This window comes from Oncorhynchus tshawytscha, linkage group LG08, assembly GCF_018296145.1.
Source record: "Oncorhynchus tshawytscha isolate Ot180627B linkage group LG08, Otsh_v2.0, whole genome shotgun sequence".
Taxonomy (NCBI): Eukaryota; Metazoa; Chordata; class Actinopteri; order Salmoniformes; family Salmonidae; genus Oncorhynchus; species Oncorhynchus tshawytscha.
In genome coordinates this window covers 6943795-6960529 of record NC_056436.1, presented here as the reverse complement: position 1 = coordinate 6960529, position 16735 = coordinate 6943795, and the positions used below count along the sequence as shown (strand labels likewise).

Below are 16735 nucleotides of genomic sequence, written 5' to 3'. Positions count from 1 at the left end.
TTTGTATCCAATAATAATTGTTTGTCTCAAAGAATGTTAAGTTGATCACAAAAGTTGTCACTGACGATGAGCGAAGTTTTTTATATTTTTTTACCATGATACTAAACCACTGTACCAGAGAACATTCCTGATAAGGAATGACAACCCATTCTCATATGGGATGTGAGGATATTTGTAGGTATTTATTCAGTTGGGCCATCCCTTCAAAACAGACTTTGACAAGAGGCTACTTGGGATGGTGCAGTGGTCTATTTGGCTACAAACAAGTGCTATCCTTCAAACTACAAAAAAAAAAACAAAAAAAAAAGTTAATAAAATATAAGTTAATTTTTGTATTTAAAAAAATAAAAAATACCCCCCTTTTACCTCCCTATTCTTACCCCCCTTTTTCCTCCCTATTTTTTACCCCCCTTTTTTTCCCTCCCTATTGTATTTTAAACTGTGAGCATATGTAGCTACGGTATGACTTCACTGTGGTATCCCACAACCCTCCGCGGGCTGGAATGAAGTGAGGAGGCGGTGAGCAGTTTGTGTGGAGCTGATGACATGGGCTGGAGAACTCCACTGAATGGAAAAGCTACTTCGACTTCAACTGGCTTGGAGAAGAAAAACTGTGATTTAACCCGGGCGAAAATAGTTTACTTCAGCAAAACTGGCTAGAATTAATTGATACAAGCAATCGTTCTATTTTGGCTGATTGTCTAAATTGCCAGAATTATTAGCAAAAGGTATGCGTAAGGTAACTAACGTTAGCCAAGTCTGTAGTTTAATTAGCCTAGCTAGCTAGCTAACTTTAGTTAGCTAAAATGTACACACTACAGATTGGAAGGGACGCTCGTAGTTTTTGGGGAACTTTCCACGAGTTTATTACATTGCATTGATGTCTCCTTTTTGAGTTATGCTTTCAAGAAAGAAAAGTAAAAGCGAGGCGTCGAAACCAGCGGAAGTACACGGGAAATATGTGAAGAAGGAGACTTCACCAGTCCTGAGAAGTAAGTTGGTTGGCTAACTAGCTACCTAGGTTAGCAATGTCTCTTCGTTCACTTTTTACAAGTCGCGAGTTTTTGGTCATATGTTGATACCCAATCATAAGAAGTTTGGTAAACGTAATATTTAATAGTTACTGTGTCTTCTGCATGTCTAACTAGTAGCTAGCTTGCCAGCGTTTGCCAAAGGTTGATTTCTATATGCGGCTAACTAGTTAGCTAGCTCTGGTCCCAAGCGCTATTCAGCTAACTTGTTAGCTAGCTCTGGTCCCGAACGTTACATTAATACATCCATTGTTGATTTCCAAACATGATTTTGTTGAGTGAAAGGCTTTAGTTACTAACTAAAGATGTTGGTAGAGCGCGGACGAGTCAGAACTCTAATCTGAATGTTCAGAATGTAGAGACTGATTCCAGGGGTCTTTGTGTCAATGATACGATTCAGTGGATTGGTAAATTTATTGTCGAATACCCAACTTTTTCAAGCTTGTAGTCCGTCTCCCCTCCCTAATGTTTTTGACACATACACCTGTTGGTCTGTTTCAGATCTCATGCCCTCATTCATCAGACATGGACCCACTATTCCCAGACGCACCGAGGTCCCTCTGCCGGAGCCTGGTCCCTCAGCCTACCCTGTGGGAACCAGCCCTGAACCTGTGGTGGTCCGCAACAAGAGCTTCCTGCGCGCCCCTGTGCAGAGACCACCCCACGAGGTGGCTCGGAGGGAGAGCCATAGGATGTCAGCCCCTCCGTACCTACCACGTAGCCTGGGGGATATAACCCACGAGTACGGAGGCTCCTCACAGTCCTTCCTCACGGACGTGAGTGCCGTGGCTGAGAACGGTGACGCTGGACGCTACTACTACCCCCCGCCTCCAGAACCTTACTACGACAGCCAGCAGCAGCAGAGACGGCCTCAGCCCAGGCCCCAGCAGCCCAGAGCACCTGAACGCTTCCATGAGGACTATAGATACTATGAACACAACGAACATCCAAACTTCCAAAGACTACCACCACCACAACACACTTCGCCGACCCCAAACAGACCGCCAACAGGTAAGCATAAAGTGGTGGTTTCCCCAGACATAAATTAATCTTAGTCCTGGATTTTTTTAATTTTTTTTTAAATACATCTAAACTATCCCAGAAACCACCCCAAATAAGTCTTACCTAATACTTTTTTTTTTTTATCAGTTGAACCCATTTCAATTGGATACAATATGATGAGGGGGAATAAGAAACCCGTACACTGCTCTTGCTAGTATCACTGCTCATTATTAAGCTTTACGTATCGGCCTTAGTCAGAGCTTTTTTCTTTCTTTTTGTCTTTGAAAAGACCTGAGGAAGGCCTTGAGGATGATACGTAAAGCTTAAAGAGCAGTGATACTACTAGCCAGAGCAGTGATACTACTAGCCAGAGCAGTGATACTACTAGCCAGAGCAGTGATACTACTAGCCAGGGCAGTGATACTACTAGCCAGAGCAGTGACACTACTAGCCAGGGCAGTGAGTGATACTACTAGCCAGGGCAGTGAGTGATACTACTAGCCAGGGCAGTGAGTGATACTACTAGCCAGGGCAGTGAGTGATACTACTAGCCAGGGCAGTGAGTGATACTACTAGCCAGGGCAGTGAGTGATACTACTAGCCAGGGCAGTGAGTGATACTACTAGCCAGGGCAGTGAGTGATACTACTAGCCAGAGCAGTGACACTAGCCAGAGCAGTGACACTAGCCAGAGCAGTGACACTAGCCAGAGCAGTGACACTAGCCAGAGCAGTGACACTAGCCAGAGCAGTGATACTAGCCAGAGCAGTGATACTAGCCAGGGCAGCAGTGACACTAGCCAGAGCAGTGATACTAGCCAGAGCAGTGACACTAGCCAGAGCAGTGATACTAGCCAGAGCAGTGATACTAGCCAGGGCAGCAGTGACACTAGCCAGAGCAGTGATGATACTAGCCAGCAGTGCAGTGATACTAGCCAGAGCAGTGACACTAGCCAGAGCAGTGACACTAGCCAGAGCAGTGACACTAGCCAGAGCAGTGACACTAGCCAGAGCAGTGACACTAGCCAGAGCAGTGACACTAGCCAGAGCAGTGACACTAGCCAGAGCAGTGACACTAGCCAGAGCAGTGACACTAGCCAGAGCAGTGACACTAGCCAGAGCAGTGACACTAGCCAGAGCAGTGACACTAGCCAGAGCAGTGAGTGACACTAGCCAGAGCAGTGAGTGACACTAGCCAGAGCAGTGAGTGACACTAGCCAGAGCAGTGAGTGACACTAGCCAGAGCAGTGACACTAGCCAGAGCAGTGACACTAGCCAGAGCAGTGACTACTAGCCAGAGCAGTGACTACTAGCCAGAGCAGTGACACTAGCCAGAGCAGTGACACTAGCCAGAGCAGTGACTACTAGCCAGAGCAGTGACTACTAGCCAGAGCAGTGACACTAGCCAGAGCAGTGACACTACTAGCCAGAGCAGTGACACTAGCCAGAGCAGTGACACTAGCCAGAGCAGTGACACTAGCCAGAGCAGTGACACTAGCCAGAGCAGTGACACTAGCCAGAGCAGTGACACTAGCCAGAGCAGTGACACTAGCCAGAGCAGTGACACTAGCCAGAGCAGTGACACTAGCCAGAGCAGTGACACTAGCCAGAGCAGTGACACTAGCCAGAGCAGTGACACTAGCCAGAGCAGTGTGCGGGTTTATTTTTTTCCTCTCTCAACTTATTCAACTGTTACCATACACCTTTTTGAAATTTGATACATATTTAATGAAAGCTATGACTCAGTATTGCAGTTTAGTCAACAAGAAGAAAATTATGATTGAGGCCTTAAATGCACACAGCAGTAAAACGCCACGTTTTCCCAGCTGAAAGACAATGGCCAGGGCTTTAGCCATGAGGTTGTACACCGATTTAAGTCATCATTTTAGTCAAGTATCATGTATTTGGGCTTGAAGTGACACATCTGAACTGCCCACTACAAATCTGTGATTCCTATGATATGACATACAAATTATTTTAGGTTTTCGTTTTAGGACTGGGTTTTATTTTAATGTTTACCAACCTCCAGCACGCGTTTGTTTATTATTCAGAAACAGCTGCAAAGTAATTTTTCTTTGTGACTGAGATGAGCCAAACAGCCTTGTGTCCGCTATGATATGGGAAGTAATATGTTGACATTGCTTTGCTCAGTAGGCTGCTCATTGGATGTGGCGAGTAGGCTGCTCAGTAGGCTGCTCATTGGATGTGGCGAGTAGGCTAGTAACCGGCAGGGTAGCCTAGTGGTTAGAGCGCTGGACTAGTAACCGGAAGGTTGCAAGTTCAAATCCCAGAGCTGACAAGGTACGTCGTTCTGCCCCTGAACAGGCAGTTAACCCACTGTTCCTAGGCCGTCATTGAAAAAAAAAAAGAATTTGTTCTTTAACTGACTTGCCTAGTTAAAGGTAAAATAAAATAAAAAATATTCAATGGTTAATTCCTGGACTGCCAGTCTTCTGTATGAGCATGAATGCATTGGCCATGAAGCTTTATTGTAACTAGTTGACACAGCTTATAAACAGGTGTAGAAGTCTGTCTTAGCTGCTATACCGTTCTTCCGGGTACTCAGCTAGCAGATCCTTGTTTTTTTGTTGTTTGGATAAAGCCTTAAGAGAAAGGGGTGGTGCCGGTTCAGTTAAACCTCACTGTTTGGATCTTCAAAATGTAGTCTGGCTGCAAACTAGTAATTTGCAGACTGAGTGGGACCGCCCGCCCCAAGTCAAATACCTCAATCCCAGACTGCTTCGTTTCAAATGTTTTACTCTACGAGTCTTTCTCTGTGTGTACAGTAATCCTTAAGAGTCGATTTGACGCACTGTTCGTGTCGTCTCAATACATCGCATCTGCCTTTTTCGTCTGTCTGCCTTTTTTGTCTGTCTTCCCATCCGCAGTGTAAAATGGCAGAGCTTTTATGGCTCTGTATGTCAGACCAGGAGACATCCTGAAAATTGGTCTTCTCACAAACATGTGTAACGTATACGACCCCCCCCTCCCCTCCACAAGCGCCATAGGACCTGTCTGAAGTCGCTACCATCGACGTGTCAACTTCTGTCTGTAGCCAAAACTGTTCGGGCTACAAACTAATATGACCCTACTGTGGGAAGGGGAGACTCTCACAAACACAAATGGTGTTCTGTTTTTTAAGGTAACCCGGTACCAGTTTTAAACATGTTTGGGAGTATGTTTAGTAGTTTTGTGCCAACACAACAGCAACAACAGTGGTTAAATATGTGTAAAATAATTGACGTTGTACCAGTCAAGTTTGGACACACCTACTCATCCAAGGCTTTTTCTTTATTTTTACTATTTTCTACATTGTAGCATAACAGTGAAGACATCAAAACTATGAAATAACACATATGGAATCATGTAGTAACCAAAAAAGTGTTAAACAAATCAAAATATATTTTAGATAATGAGGTTTTTTAAAGTAGCCACCCTTTGCCTTGATGACATCTTTGCACACTCTTGGCATTCTCTCAACCAGCTTCATGAGGTAGTCACTTGGAATGCATTTTAATTAACAGGTGTTTCTTTTTAATTTGTGTAATTTCTTTCCTCCTTAATGCGTTTGAGCCAATCCAGTTGTCTTGTGACAAGACACCTTTTGTTATTCTAAAATAAAATTTAAATCTAGACAATACCCCATAATGATAAAGCGAAAACAGGTATTTGGATATTTTTGCAAATTTATTACAAATAAAAAAAACATGCCTTATGTATTCAGACCCTTTGCTATAATACTCAATTGAGCTCAGGTGCTTCCTGTTTCCATTGATCATCCTTGGGATGTTTCTACAACTTGATTGGAGTCCACCTGTGGTTAATTTTTAATTGATTGGACATGATTTGGAAAAGCACACACCTGTCTATATAATGTTCCACAGTTGACAGTGCATGTCAGAGCAAAAACCAAGCCATGAGGTCGAAGGAATTGTCCGTAGAGCTCCGAAACATGACTGTGTCGGCACAGATCTGAGGAAGGGTACCAAAACATTTCTGCAGCATTGAAGGTCCCCAAGAACACCGTGGCCTCCATAATTTTTAAATGGAATCATTTTTGAACCACCAAGACTCTTCCTAGAGCTGAATGGCAAGCGTCACATTTGGAGGAAACCTGGCACCATCCCTACGGGAAAGCGTGGTGGCCGCATCATGCTGTGGGGAAGTCTTGAATGTCCTTGAGTGGTCCAGCCGGAGCCTGGACTTGAACCCGACCAAACATCTCTCGAGAGACATTGAGAATATCTGTGCAGCAACACTCCCCATCCAACCTGACAGAGCTTGAGAGGATCTGCAGAGAAGAATGGGAGGAACTCCCCAAATACAGGTGTGCCAAGCTTGTAGCGTCACACCAAAGAAGACTTGGCTGTGATCGCTGCCAATTGTTCTTCAACAAAGTACTAAGTAGAAGCACGGTACTTATGTAAAAGTTGATATTTCCTTTTTTTTTTTTTTTTTTTTTGTACATTAGCAATTTCTAAAACAATTTTAGAATAAAGCTGTAACTTCCCAAAATGTGGAAATGGTCAAGGGGTCTGAATACTTTCCTGAAGTATGAATACTTTTTGCCTCCAGAAAGTTTTCAGACCCCGTAACTTATTCCGGGGCGGCAGGGTAGCCTAGTGGTTAGAGCGTTGGACTAGTAACCGGAAGGTTGCAAGTTCAAACCCCCGAGCCGACAATGTACCAATCTGTCGTTCTGCCCCTGAACAAGGCAGTTAACCCACTGTTCCTAGGCCGTCATTGAAAATAAGAATTTGTTCTTAACTGACTTGCCTAGTTAAATAAAGGTTAAAATAAAAATTCCACGTTACCCCATAATAAATACCCCATAATGGCAGTGAAAATCTTATTTTATTTTTTATAATTGTTTGCACATTTTATTTAGAGTGAAATACAGAAATATCTCATTTACCTGAGACTACATGTTAGAAGCACCTTTGGCAGCGATTACAGCTGAGAGTCTTTCTGGGTAAATATCGAAGAGCTTTTCACACCTGGATTGTGCAACATTTGCCCATTTTAAAAACTTAATTGTTTTATTCTTCAAGCTCTGTCCAATTTGGTTGTTGATCATTGCTAGACAACCATTTTCAAGTATTGCTATAGATTTAAGTCCAAACTTGGTCCCTCTGGAACGTTCACTGTTGTCTTCTGGGTAAGCAACTCCAGTGTAGATTTGGCCATGTGGTTTAGGTTATTGTCCTGCTGAAAGGTGAATTAATCACCCTGTGTCTGGTGGAAAGCAGACTGATCCAGGTTTTCCTCTACGATTTTGCCAGTGCTTAGCTCTATTCCGCTTCTATGCTGAAACTCCCCAAGTCCTTAACGATTACAAGCATACCCATAACATGATGCAGCCACCACTCTGCTTGAAAATATGGAGAGTGGTACTCAATATATTGTATATTTGGGGAAATCCAACAACACTTTGTTTTCAGGACAAAAAGTTAATGGCTTTGCCACATTTTTTGCAAGTATTACTTTAGTGCCTTGTTGCAAACAGGATGCATTTTTTGTTGTTGGAATATTGGTAATCTGTTCAGGCTTCCCTCATTTTACACTGTCAATTAGGTTAGTATTGTGGAGCAACTACACTGAACACAAATATAAACTGTTAGGTTCTAAATGAACCTTTTATAAAATTTCACAGACGATTTAGTAAAGCTCAAACCAAGTTTAATTCACTGATTAGGCCATACAGCTGCACAGAAAGACACAGTTCCACCAGTGGTAATATATATATATATATTCCTTCTCTCTAAACATTACATATTTATTACTAGGCAAGAAATTAAGTGACGCGGGCAATAAACTGTTCCTTCTCCCTTAATGTGACCGGACCGGATCTCCATTCCTCACTAACCCACATCTCTCCACCCTTATCAGTGCCTGCCAACCATGGGATTATCTTTCCTTCACTCAGTACATTCCAGTTTAATTGCCTCCATCATATACATTCCTCGTGCACATACCCATTCACTTCTGGTGTAGAAACCAGACTATGGCACTCAATATTTCAATTGGATAACATGATAATTTAACTTGCCTAGTTAAATAAAATAATAATAATTAACACTATTCCAAGGTTAGGAGTCAGAACTCAGAATCCATCAAAACTCTACATGTAAAGTGTTTGTCTGTTTCATGAGCTAAAATGAAACATCCCACAAATGTATTTTACACACACAAAGCTTATTTCTCTCAAATGTTGAGCACACGTTTGTTTACATCCCTGTTAGTGAGCATTTTTACTTTACCAAGATAATGCATCCACCTGACAGGTGTGGCATATCAAGAAGCTGATTAAACCGCATGATCATTACATAGGTGCGCCTTGTGCTGGGGACAATAAGGCCACAATGCCACAGATGTCAAGTTTTGAGGGAGCATGCAATTGGCATTCTGACTGCAGGAATGTCCACCAGAGCATTTAATGTTCATTTCTCTACCATAAGCCGCCTCAAGTCGTTTTAAAGAATTTGTCAGTATGTCTAACCAACCGTAAACCACGTGTATGGCGTTGTGTGGGCGAGCGGTTTGCTGATGTCAACGTTGTGAACAGAGTGCCCCATGGTGGGGTTATGGTATGAGCAGGAATAAACTACGGACACAATTGCATTTTGTTTATGTCAATTTGAATACACAGAGATACCATGACGAGATCCTGAGGCCCATTGTCGTGCCATTCATCTGCCGCCATCGCCTCATGTTTCAGCATAATGCACGGCCCCATGTCGCAAGGATCTGTACACAATTCCTGGAAGCTGAAAATGTCTCAGTTCTTCCATGGCCTGCATACTCACCATATAAATCAACTTTACCCCCAGGCAGGATAGGAACCCCACCCACTTTGCCAAAGCACAGCCCCCACCCCACTAGAGGGATATCTTCAAACCACCAACTTACTACCCTGAGACAAGGCCCAAGTATAGCCCACGATGATCTCCCCACGGCACAAACCCGATGGGGGCGCCAACCCGGACAGGAAGATCACGTCAGTGACTCAACCCACTCAAGTGACGCACCCCTCCTAGGAACGGCATGAAAGAGCTCCAGTAAGCCAGTGACTCAGCAGAGAATCCCATAGAGCCTGTTTGGGATGCTCTGGATCGACGTGTATGACTGAGTGTTCCAGTTCCCGCCAACATCCAGCAACTTCACACAGCCAATGAAGAGGAGTGGGACAACATTCCACAGGCCACAATCAACAGCCTGATCAACTCTGTGAGAAGGAGATGTGTCGCGCTGCATGAGGCAAATGGTGGTCACACCAGATACTGACTGGTTTTCTGATACACTCCCCTACCTTTTTGTTTTAAATTGACAGAATTCATACATTTTCAGTCGTTTTAAATGGTAAAGTCTAGTCATTTTACACTCAATAACACAACTAATGTTTCTAATCTGTGGAGGTAAAAAAACATTTTTTTAATGAAGTATTTAATAGTTTTGCTGTGTATTTTGGATGGAATCGAGTCATTAGAATGTACCAGAGGCCACCAAAAATATTGATAGTTTGGAAAAATGTTTTGAAGGTCTGGACTGTCTCCTTTTTCTAGGTGGCCGGCTACTCCCAGTGCTGTTACTAGTACAGATTGAAGCTTTTTGGGGATTTAGTAGTTGTCCCAGTTAATTTCTCCTCTCAGACAATGCTCTGTAACAGACTGAACCAATGTTTCCCTCTCTGTGGACAGAGGAGTGTGTTTCTGTGGAACGCGTGCACATTCCAGTCCTTCACTCACGAGCTGGCTAAGAGCAGTAATCGTGTCGTCGTCCATCACTCCCAGGCAGAATTGATCAGATTCCAGCTGCCAAATGTGCTGAAAATATCTGCTCTCTATCTTTTTGATGCTACAGTTCTCATTTGTACAATTTTATTTGATTTAATTTCCATGTTAACGGACCCATGAGCACCAACCAATGGTGTGTGTGCGTAAACCCCTGGATTGCTGATGCTATGTATTGGCCACTGAGAGGCTTTTGTCGGAGTGATCCTTCATAGGAATGAATGGAATTAGTTATACAGTATTTCAATTAAATGTTAAAGAACAAAATAAAATGGGTTTTTTTTTGTAGTGGTGACAGTAACATTAGAATATTTTTTTAAATTACACTAAGGCTATTTTTTAAATACATTTTTAGAGTATGCGCTGCAATATGTACCTTTGCTGAGTAACCTGACAATTTCCAAGATATTTGTGGTAATTGTCATTAATGTATTTCTAGGGGTCCCGTTTCTGTTAAGTTTAGTTTATTTGCGTCTTTTTACTTTCGGTTTTGTACACCAGCTGAAAATACAATGGTTTTGATTAGAGGCCAACCGATTATGATTTTTCAACAGCGATACCGATTTAATCGGCCAATTTTTTTAATTTTTTATATATATATTTTATTTATTTGTAATAATGACAATTACAACGATACTGAATGAAGACTTTTAACTTAATATAATGCCTCGAATTAATAATGAAACATGTTCAATTTGGTTAAAATAATGCACAAAAAAAAGTGTTGGAGAAGAAAGTAAAAGTGCAATATGTGCTATGTAAGAAAGCTAACGTTTAAGTTTCTTGCTCAGAACATGAGAACATATGAAAGCTGGTGGTTCCTTTTAACATGAGTCTTCAATATTCCCAGGTAAGAAGTTTTAGGTTGTAGTTAATATAGGACTATTTCCCTCTATACCATTTTTATTTCATTAACCTTTGACTATTGGATGTTCTTATAGGCACTTTAGTAATGCCAGTGTAACAGTATAGCTTCCGTCCCTCTCCTCGCTCCTACCTGGGCTCGAACCAGCAACATAACGACAACAGCCACCATCGAAGCAGCGTTACCCATGCAGAGCAAGGGGAACAACCACAGGCTCAGAGCGAGTGACGTTTGAAACGCTATTAGCGCGCACTAACTAGCCAGCCATTTCACTTCGGTTACACCAGCCTCATCTTGGTAGTTGATAGGCTTGGAGTCATAAACAGCGCAATGCTTGACACACAACGAAGAGCTGCTGGCAAAACGCCCGAAAGTGCTGTGTGAATGAATGTTTACGGGCCTGCTTCCGCCTACTACCGCTCAGTCAGATACTTAGATACTTGTATGCTTAGTCAGATTATATGCAACGCAGGACACACTAGATAATATCTAGTAATATCATCAACCATGTGTAGTTAACTAGTGATTATGATTGATTGTTTTTTATAAGATAAGTTTAATGCAAGCTAGCAACTTACCTTGGCTTACTGCATTCGTATAACAGGCAGTCTCCTTGTGGAGTGCAACGAGAGAGAGGCAGGTCGTTATTGCGTTGGACTAGTTAACTGTAAGTTTGCAAGATTGGATTAGTGTTTTTATCTAAGAAACGTCCCAAATGGGGCGGCAGGGTAGCCTAGTGGTTAGAGCGTTGGACTAGTCACTGGAAGGTTGCAAGTTCAAACCCCCGAGCTGACAAGGTACAAATCTGTCGTTCTGCCCCTGAACAAGGCAGTTAACCCACCTTTCCTAGGCCGTCAATGAAAATAAGGATGTGTTCTTAACTGACTTGCCTAGGTATAAAAAATAAAACATTTAAATCTGCAAATCGGCGCCCCAAAAAATACAGATTTCCGATTGTTATGAAAACTTGAAATCGGCCCTAATTAATCGGTCAACCATATTTCTCAGTGGTGTGGATGGTACAATGATTCTCTACACTATATTTTGCTTGTTTTGTCACAAACTGAAATTAGGCGAACTATTAGAATTTTTAGCACAACACAGCTGATTCAAATAAATAAAGCTTGATGATGATCAGTTGGTTATTTGAATCGGCTGTGTAGTGCTACGGCAAAAACCCTTAACGTGCACCCAGTGGGCCCCAGGACTGAGTTTGGGAAACCCTCGTAATAGGGGGTCATTTGGGAGTGGGACACAGCCTAACTGTTCTCCTCTTCTCCCTCCTCTGCTCTCCTCCTCTCTGGGTCCCCAGGTATTGGTCGGATGCAGGCTAAGTCTCTGGGGAACCTGTCCAGTCCGAGCGGCGAGGACCTCCCCCTGCCCCGTGGTTGGACGGTAGACTGGACCATCCGAGGCAGGAAGTACTACATCGACCACAACACCAACACCACCCACTGGTCCCACCCCCTGGAGAGAGAGGGTCTGCCCCCTGGCTGGGAGAAGGTGGAGTCAGCTGAGTTTGGGACCTACTACGTGGACCACCTCAACAAGAGGGCTCAGTATAGACACCCCTGTGCTCCTAGGTAGGCTGTAGAGACAGACAGACTCCACCCCTGTGCTCCTAGGTAGGCTGTAGAGACAGACAGACTCCACCCCTGTGCTCCTAGGTAGACAGACAGACTCCACCCCTGTGCTCCTAGGTAGACAGACAGACTCCACCCCTGTGCTCCTAGGTAGACAGACAGACTCCACCCCTGTGCTCCTAGGTAGACAGACAGACTCCACCCCTGTGCTCCTAGGTAGACAGACAGACTCCACCCCTGTGCTCCTAGGTAGACAGACAGACTCCACCCCTGTGCTCCTAGGTAGACAGACAGACTCCACCCCTGTGCTCCTAGGTAGACAGACAGACTCCACCCCTGTGCTCCTAGGTAGACAGACAGACTCCACCCCTGTGCTCCTAGGTAGACAGACAGACTCCACCCCTGTGCTCCTAGGTAGGGGAGGAAATGTAGACTTCTTCTTTGTTCTATTTTTTTCAACCATTTTGTTTTTCACATGATGATAAACTCAACTCCTTGCCTTTGTCCATACTTACTGTCCAACCCCCCCTCTCCATCTGCTCCAGCGTGCCTCGTTATGACCAGCCCCCTCCCCTGCCCCCTCCGGTAGTGTACCAGCCTCGCCCCTCGGAGAGGAACCATCCGGTACTGGTACCAGCCAACCCGTACCACACGGCAGAGATCCCTGACTGGCTACAGGTGTATGCCCGCGCCCCGCTCAAGTGAGTAACGGCCACCTGGTTTTCCTCCCATATATCTGTGGGGATTTACCCCCGTACTTGTTTCCATGGCTGAGGCAGTGGGGAAAGCCTGGGGCTCGATACTGTACTCTTTCTCATAACTTAACAACTTGCATAAATATCCTGGAACAGGTTTTCGTGTTTATTGATTTAGTGATGGCTACGTTAGAGGTTCTCGTCACCTTTTACCGGTCGCTGCGTTACTGTAAAAGGGATTTTACCGTGGCTGCGTTACTGTAAAAGGGATTTTACCGTGGCTGCGTTACTGTAAAAGGGACTTTGGGTTTTAAACAAGCATTATTAAAATCCTATGTATTATGATTACACTTCCCTGTGATGTGGACTTTCAGGCGGCAGACAGGATGTTCAGGTATAAGGATGTAGACAGACAGGATGTTCAGGTATAAGGATGTAGACAGACAGGATGTTCAGGTATAAGGATGTAGACAGACAGGATGTTCAGGTATAAGGATGTAGACAGTCAGAATGTTCAGGTATAAGGATGTAGACAGTCAGAATGTTCAGGTATAAGGATGTAGACAGACAGGATGTTCAGGTATAAGGATGTAGACAGACAGGATGTTCAGGTATAAGGATGGAGGCAGACAGGATGTTCAGGTATAAGGATGTAGACAGTCAGAATGTTCAGGTATAAGGATGTAGACCGTGAGGAGGCAGACAGGATGTTCAGGTATAAGGATATGGACAGACAGGATGTTCAGGTGCTTACCTCTCTCTTCCACCAGGTATGACCACATCCTGAAGTGGGAGCTGTTCCAGCTGGTGGATCTGGACACGTACCAGGGCATGTTGAAGCTGCTCTTCATGAAGGAACTGGAGCGCATCGTCAAGTCCTACGAGGCCTACCGTCAGGCCCTGCTGTCTGAGGTGGACCAAAGGAAACCGAGGCAGCAGTGGTACACTCAGGCCCAGCAGCAGTCGGGCAAGAACTTCACAGGGAACATGTGAACTGGGTCGTAAATTCACTAGGAAGCAAACGGGGAGAAAACAAAGAAGGACCTACCTGAATTTGTCCAATAATAAACCAGTTGGTTGTTGCTAAACAGTTTGCTACGGTGTGCACTAATGAATACAACCCCAAATTGACTGGACGGAGGAATGGACTCTGTGCTCAACATTGGACTTCAATGACTCACTGTTCATACGGAATTCAGCCCTGGTGAACTGTTGTCCCACCCCTGCAGCACAGATCTCTCCTCCTGAGGTTACTACAGCACAGATCTCTCCTCCTGAGGTTACTACAGCACAGGTCTCTCCTCCTGAGGTTACTACGGCACAGATCTCTCCTCCTGAGGTTACTACGGCACAGAGATCTCCTCCTGAGGTTACTACGGCACAGATCTCTCCTCCTGAGGTTACTACGGCACAGATCTCTCCTCCTGAGGTTACTACGGCACAGATCTCTCCTCCTGAGGTTACTACGGCACAGATCTCTCCTCCTGAGGTTACTACGGCACAGAGATCTCCTCCTGAGGTTACTACGGCACAGAGATCTCCTCCTGAGGTTACTACGGCACAGAGATCTCCTCCTGAGTTTACTACGGCACAGAGATCTCCTCCTGAGTTTACTACGGCACAGAGATCTCCTCCTGAGGTTACTACGGCACAGAGATCTCCTCCTGAGGTTACTACGGCACAGATCTCTCCTCCTGAGGTTACTACGGCACAGATCTCTCCTCCTGAGGTTACTACGGCACAGATCTCTCCTCCTGAGGTTACTACGGCACAGATCTCTCCTCCTGAGGTTACTACGGCACAGATCTCCTCCTGAGGTTACTACGGCACAGAGATCTCCTCCTGAGGTTACTACGGCACAGAGATCTCCTCCTGAGGTTACTACGGCACAGAGATCTCCTCCTGAGGTTACTACAGCACAGAGATCTCCTCCTGAGGTTACTACAGCACAGAGATCTCCTCCTGAGGTTACTACAGCACAGAGATCTCCTCCTGAGGTTACTACAGCACAGAGATCTCCTCCTGAGGTTACTACAGCACAGAGATCTCCTCCTGAGGTTACTACAGCACAGAGATCTCCTCCTGAGGTTACTACAGCACAGAGATCTCCTCCTGAGGTTACTACAGCACAGAGATCTCCTCCTGAGGTTACTACAGCACAGAGATCTCCTCCTGAGGTTACTACAGCACAGAGATCTCCTCCTGAGGTTACTACAGCACAGAGATCTCCTCCTGAGGTTACTACAGCACAGAGTTCTCCTCCTGAGGTTACTACAGCACAGAGATCTCCTCCTCCTGAGGTTACTACAGCACAGAGATCTCCTCCTCCTGAGGTTACTACAGCACAGAGATCTCCTCCTCCTGAGGTTACTACAGCACAGAGATCTCCTCCTCCTGAGGTTACTACAGCACAGAGATCTCCTCCTCCTGAGGTTACTACAGCACAGAGATCTCCTCTTCCTGAGGTTACTACAGCACAGAGATCTCCTCCTCCTGAGGTTACTACAGCACAGAGATCTCCTCCTCCTGAGGTTACTACAGCACAGAGATCTCCTCCTGAGGTTACTACAGCACAGAGATCTCCTCTTCCTGAGGTTACTACAGCACAGAGATCTCCTCTTCCTGAGGTTACTACAGCACAGAGATCTCCTCCTCCTGAGGTTACTACAGCACAGAGATCTCCTCCTCCTGAGGTTTGTAGGGAGGGACGGACAGCAGTAGGTTTCTACAGTCCTCCTCCGAGGTTTTGTCCTTGTCCCCTGAGGTTTGTAGGAAGGGGACTGGCAGCGGTAGGTTTCTACAGTCCTCCTCTGGCTCTGTTTTCTAAAGGCAGGAAGATTACAGGCTGACAGATCTGCTTGTTTGAATGTCCATAAATGACTATAATAAGATGACAGGTTGAGATTGTGCCTTTTCATCAATGGCAGCACTTGCTTGTTATTTATTTTTTATGCTTTGTAAAATTATATTAAAACAATTCCATTTAAGGAGAGCAGGACCAGCAGTGTTGCCTTAGGAACTCGTTTCCATATGAATTCTGCTTCACGAATGTTTTTGTAATTGTATCTCGCCCCATATTAAACAGAAAGGATATTATTGAACTTTTTAACAATTTTAATGTGATATATATATATATTGTAATTGTCATCAATACTTCCTTTTGTTGACACAATCATCTAAAACGTATGTAATTGTCTTAACAGAAGAATTTGAAATTCTGGTATGGAATAGGTCTTCATGAAGACCTGACGCTTTGTAGGATACACTACAGCGTTACGTGTCAGGAACTTGGCTCTGTGCATCAACTATACATCATCATTAATGAATTAAATCACAATATCCTTATTATAATATGACCTGTGTATTATAGAAACATATCTGAAGCCCAAATTACACCCTATTCCCTATGAGCCCTGGTCAAAAGTAGTGCACTACATAGGGCAGTATGTCCTCCAGTACCCTCAACAGTACACCAACCCTGGTCCGGGGTTGGGGGTACTGGAGGTCCGGGGTTGGGGGTACTGGAGGACCGGGGTTGGGGGTACTGGAGGACCAGGGTTTGGGGGTACTGGAGGGGGGATAGGATGCCATTTGGGGCACTACCTATATAACACTAATGGTTCAGATGTCCCAAGATGCCTTAGCTTTGCCAAAACAAACATCTGAAGTGCATTTCCTGATGATCTTCTGTATTTGAATGTACTCTGGCTGGATCCCAAATGGCCCCCTATTCCCTTTATAGTGCACTACTTTAGACCAGAGCCCTATTCC

At 44.5% G+C, this 16735-nt stretch overlaps 1 protein-coding gene across 2 annotated transcripts; it reads left to right on the top strand.

The window, feature by feature from the left end:
* The first annotated feature begins 439 nt into the window (after positions 1-439).
* Positions 440-14885, top strand: LOC112247872 (protein salvador homolog 1). 2 transcript variants are annotated; one of them, XR_006083857.1, is made up of 6 exons: positions 440-992; positions 1533-2042; positions 11999-12269; positions 12815-12970; positions 13735-14483; positions 14782-14885. XR_006083857.1 is itself a non-coding variant. In XM_024416681.2 (5 exons), exons 1-5 carry the CDS (start codon positions 899-901, stop codon positions 13955-13957), a joined length of 1254 nt encoding a protein of 417 aa, XP_024272449.1. In that variant the 5' UTR covers positions 440-898; the 3' UTR covers positions 13958-14885. The 2 variants fall into 2 exon arrangements, 1 of the variants encoding a protein (XP_024272449.1); XM_024416681.2 differs by having other exon boundaries at positions 13735-14885.
* Positions 14886-16735: the final 1850 nt, after the last annotated feature.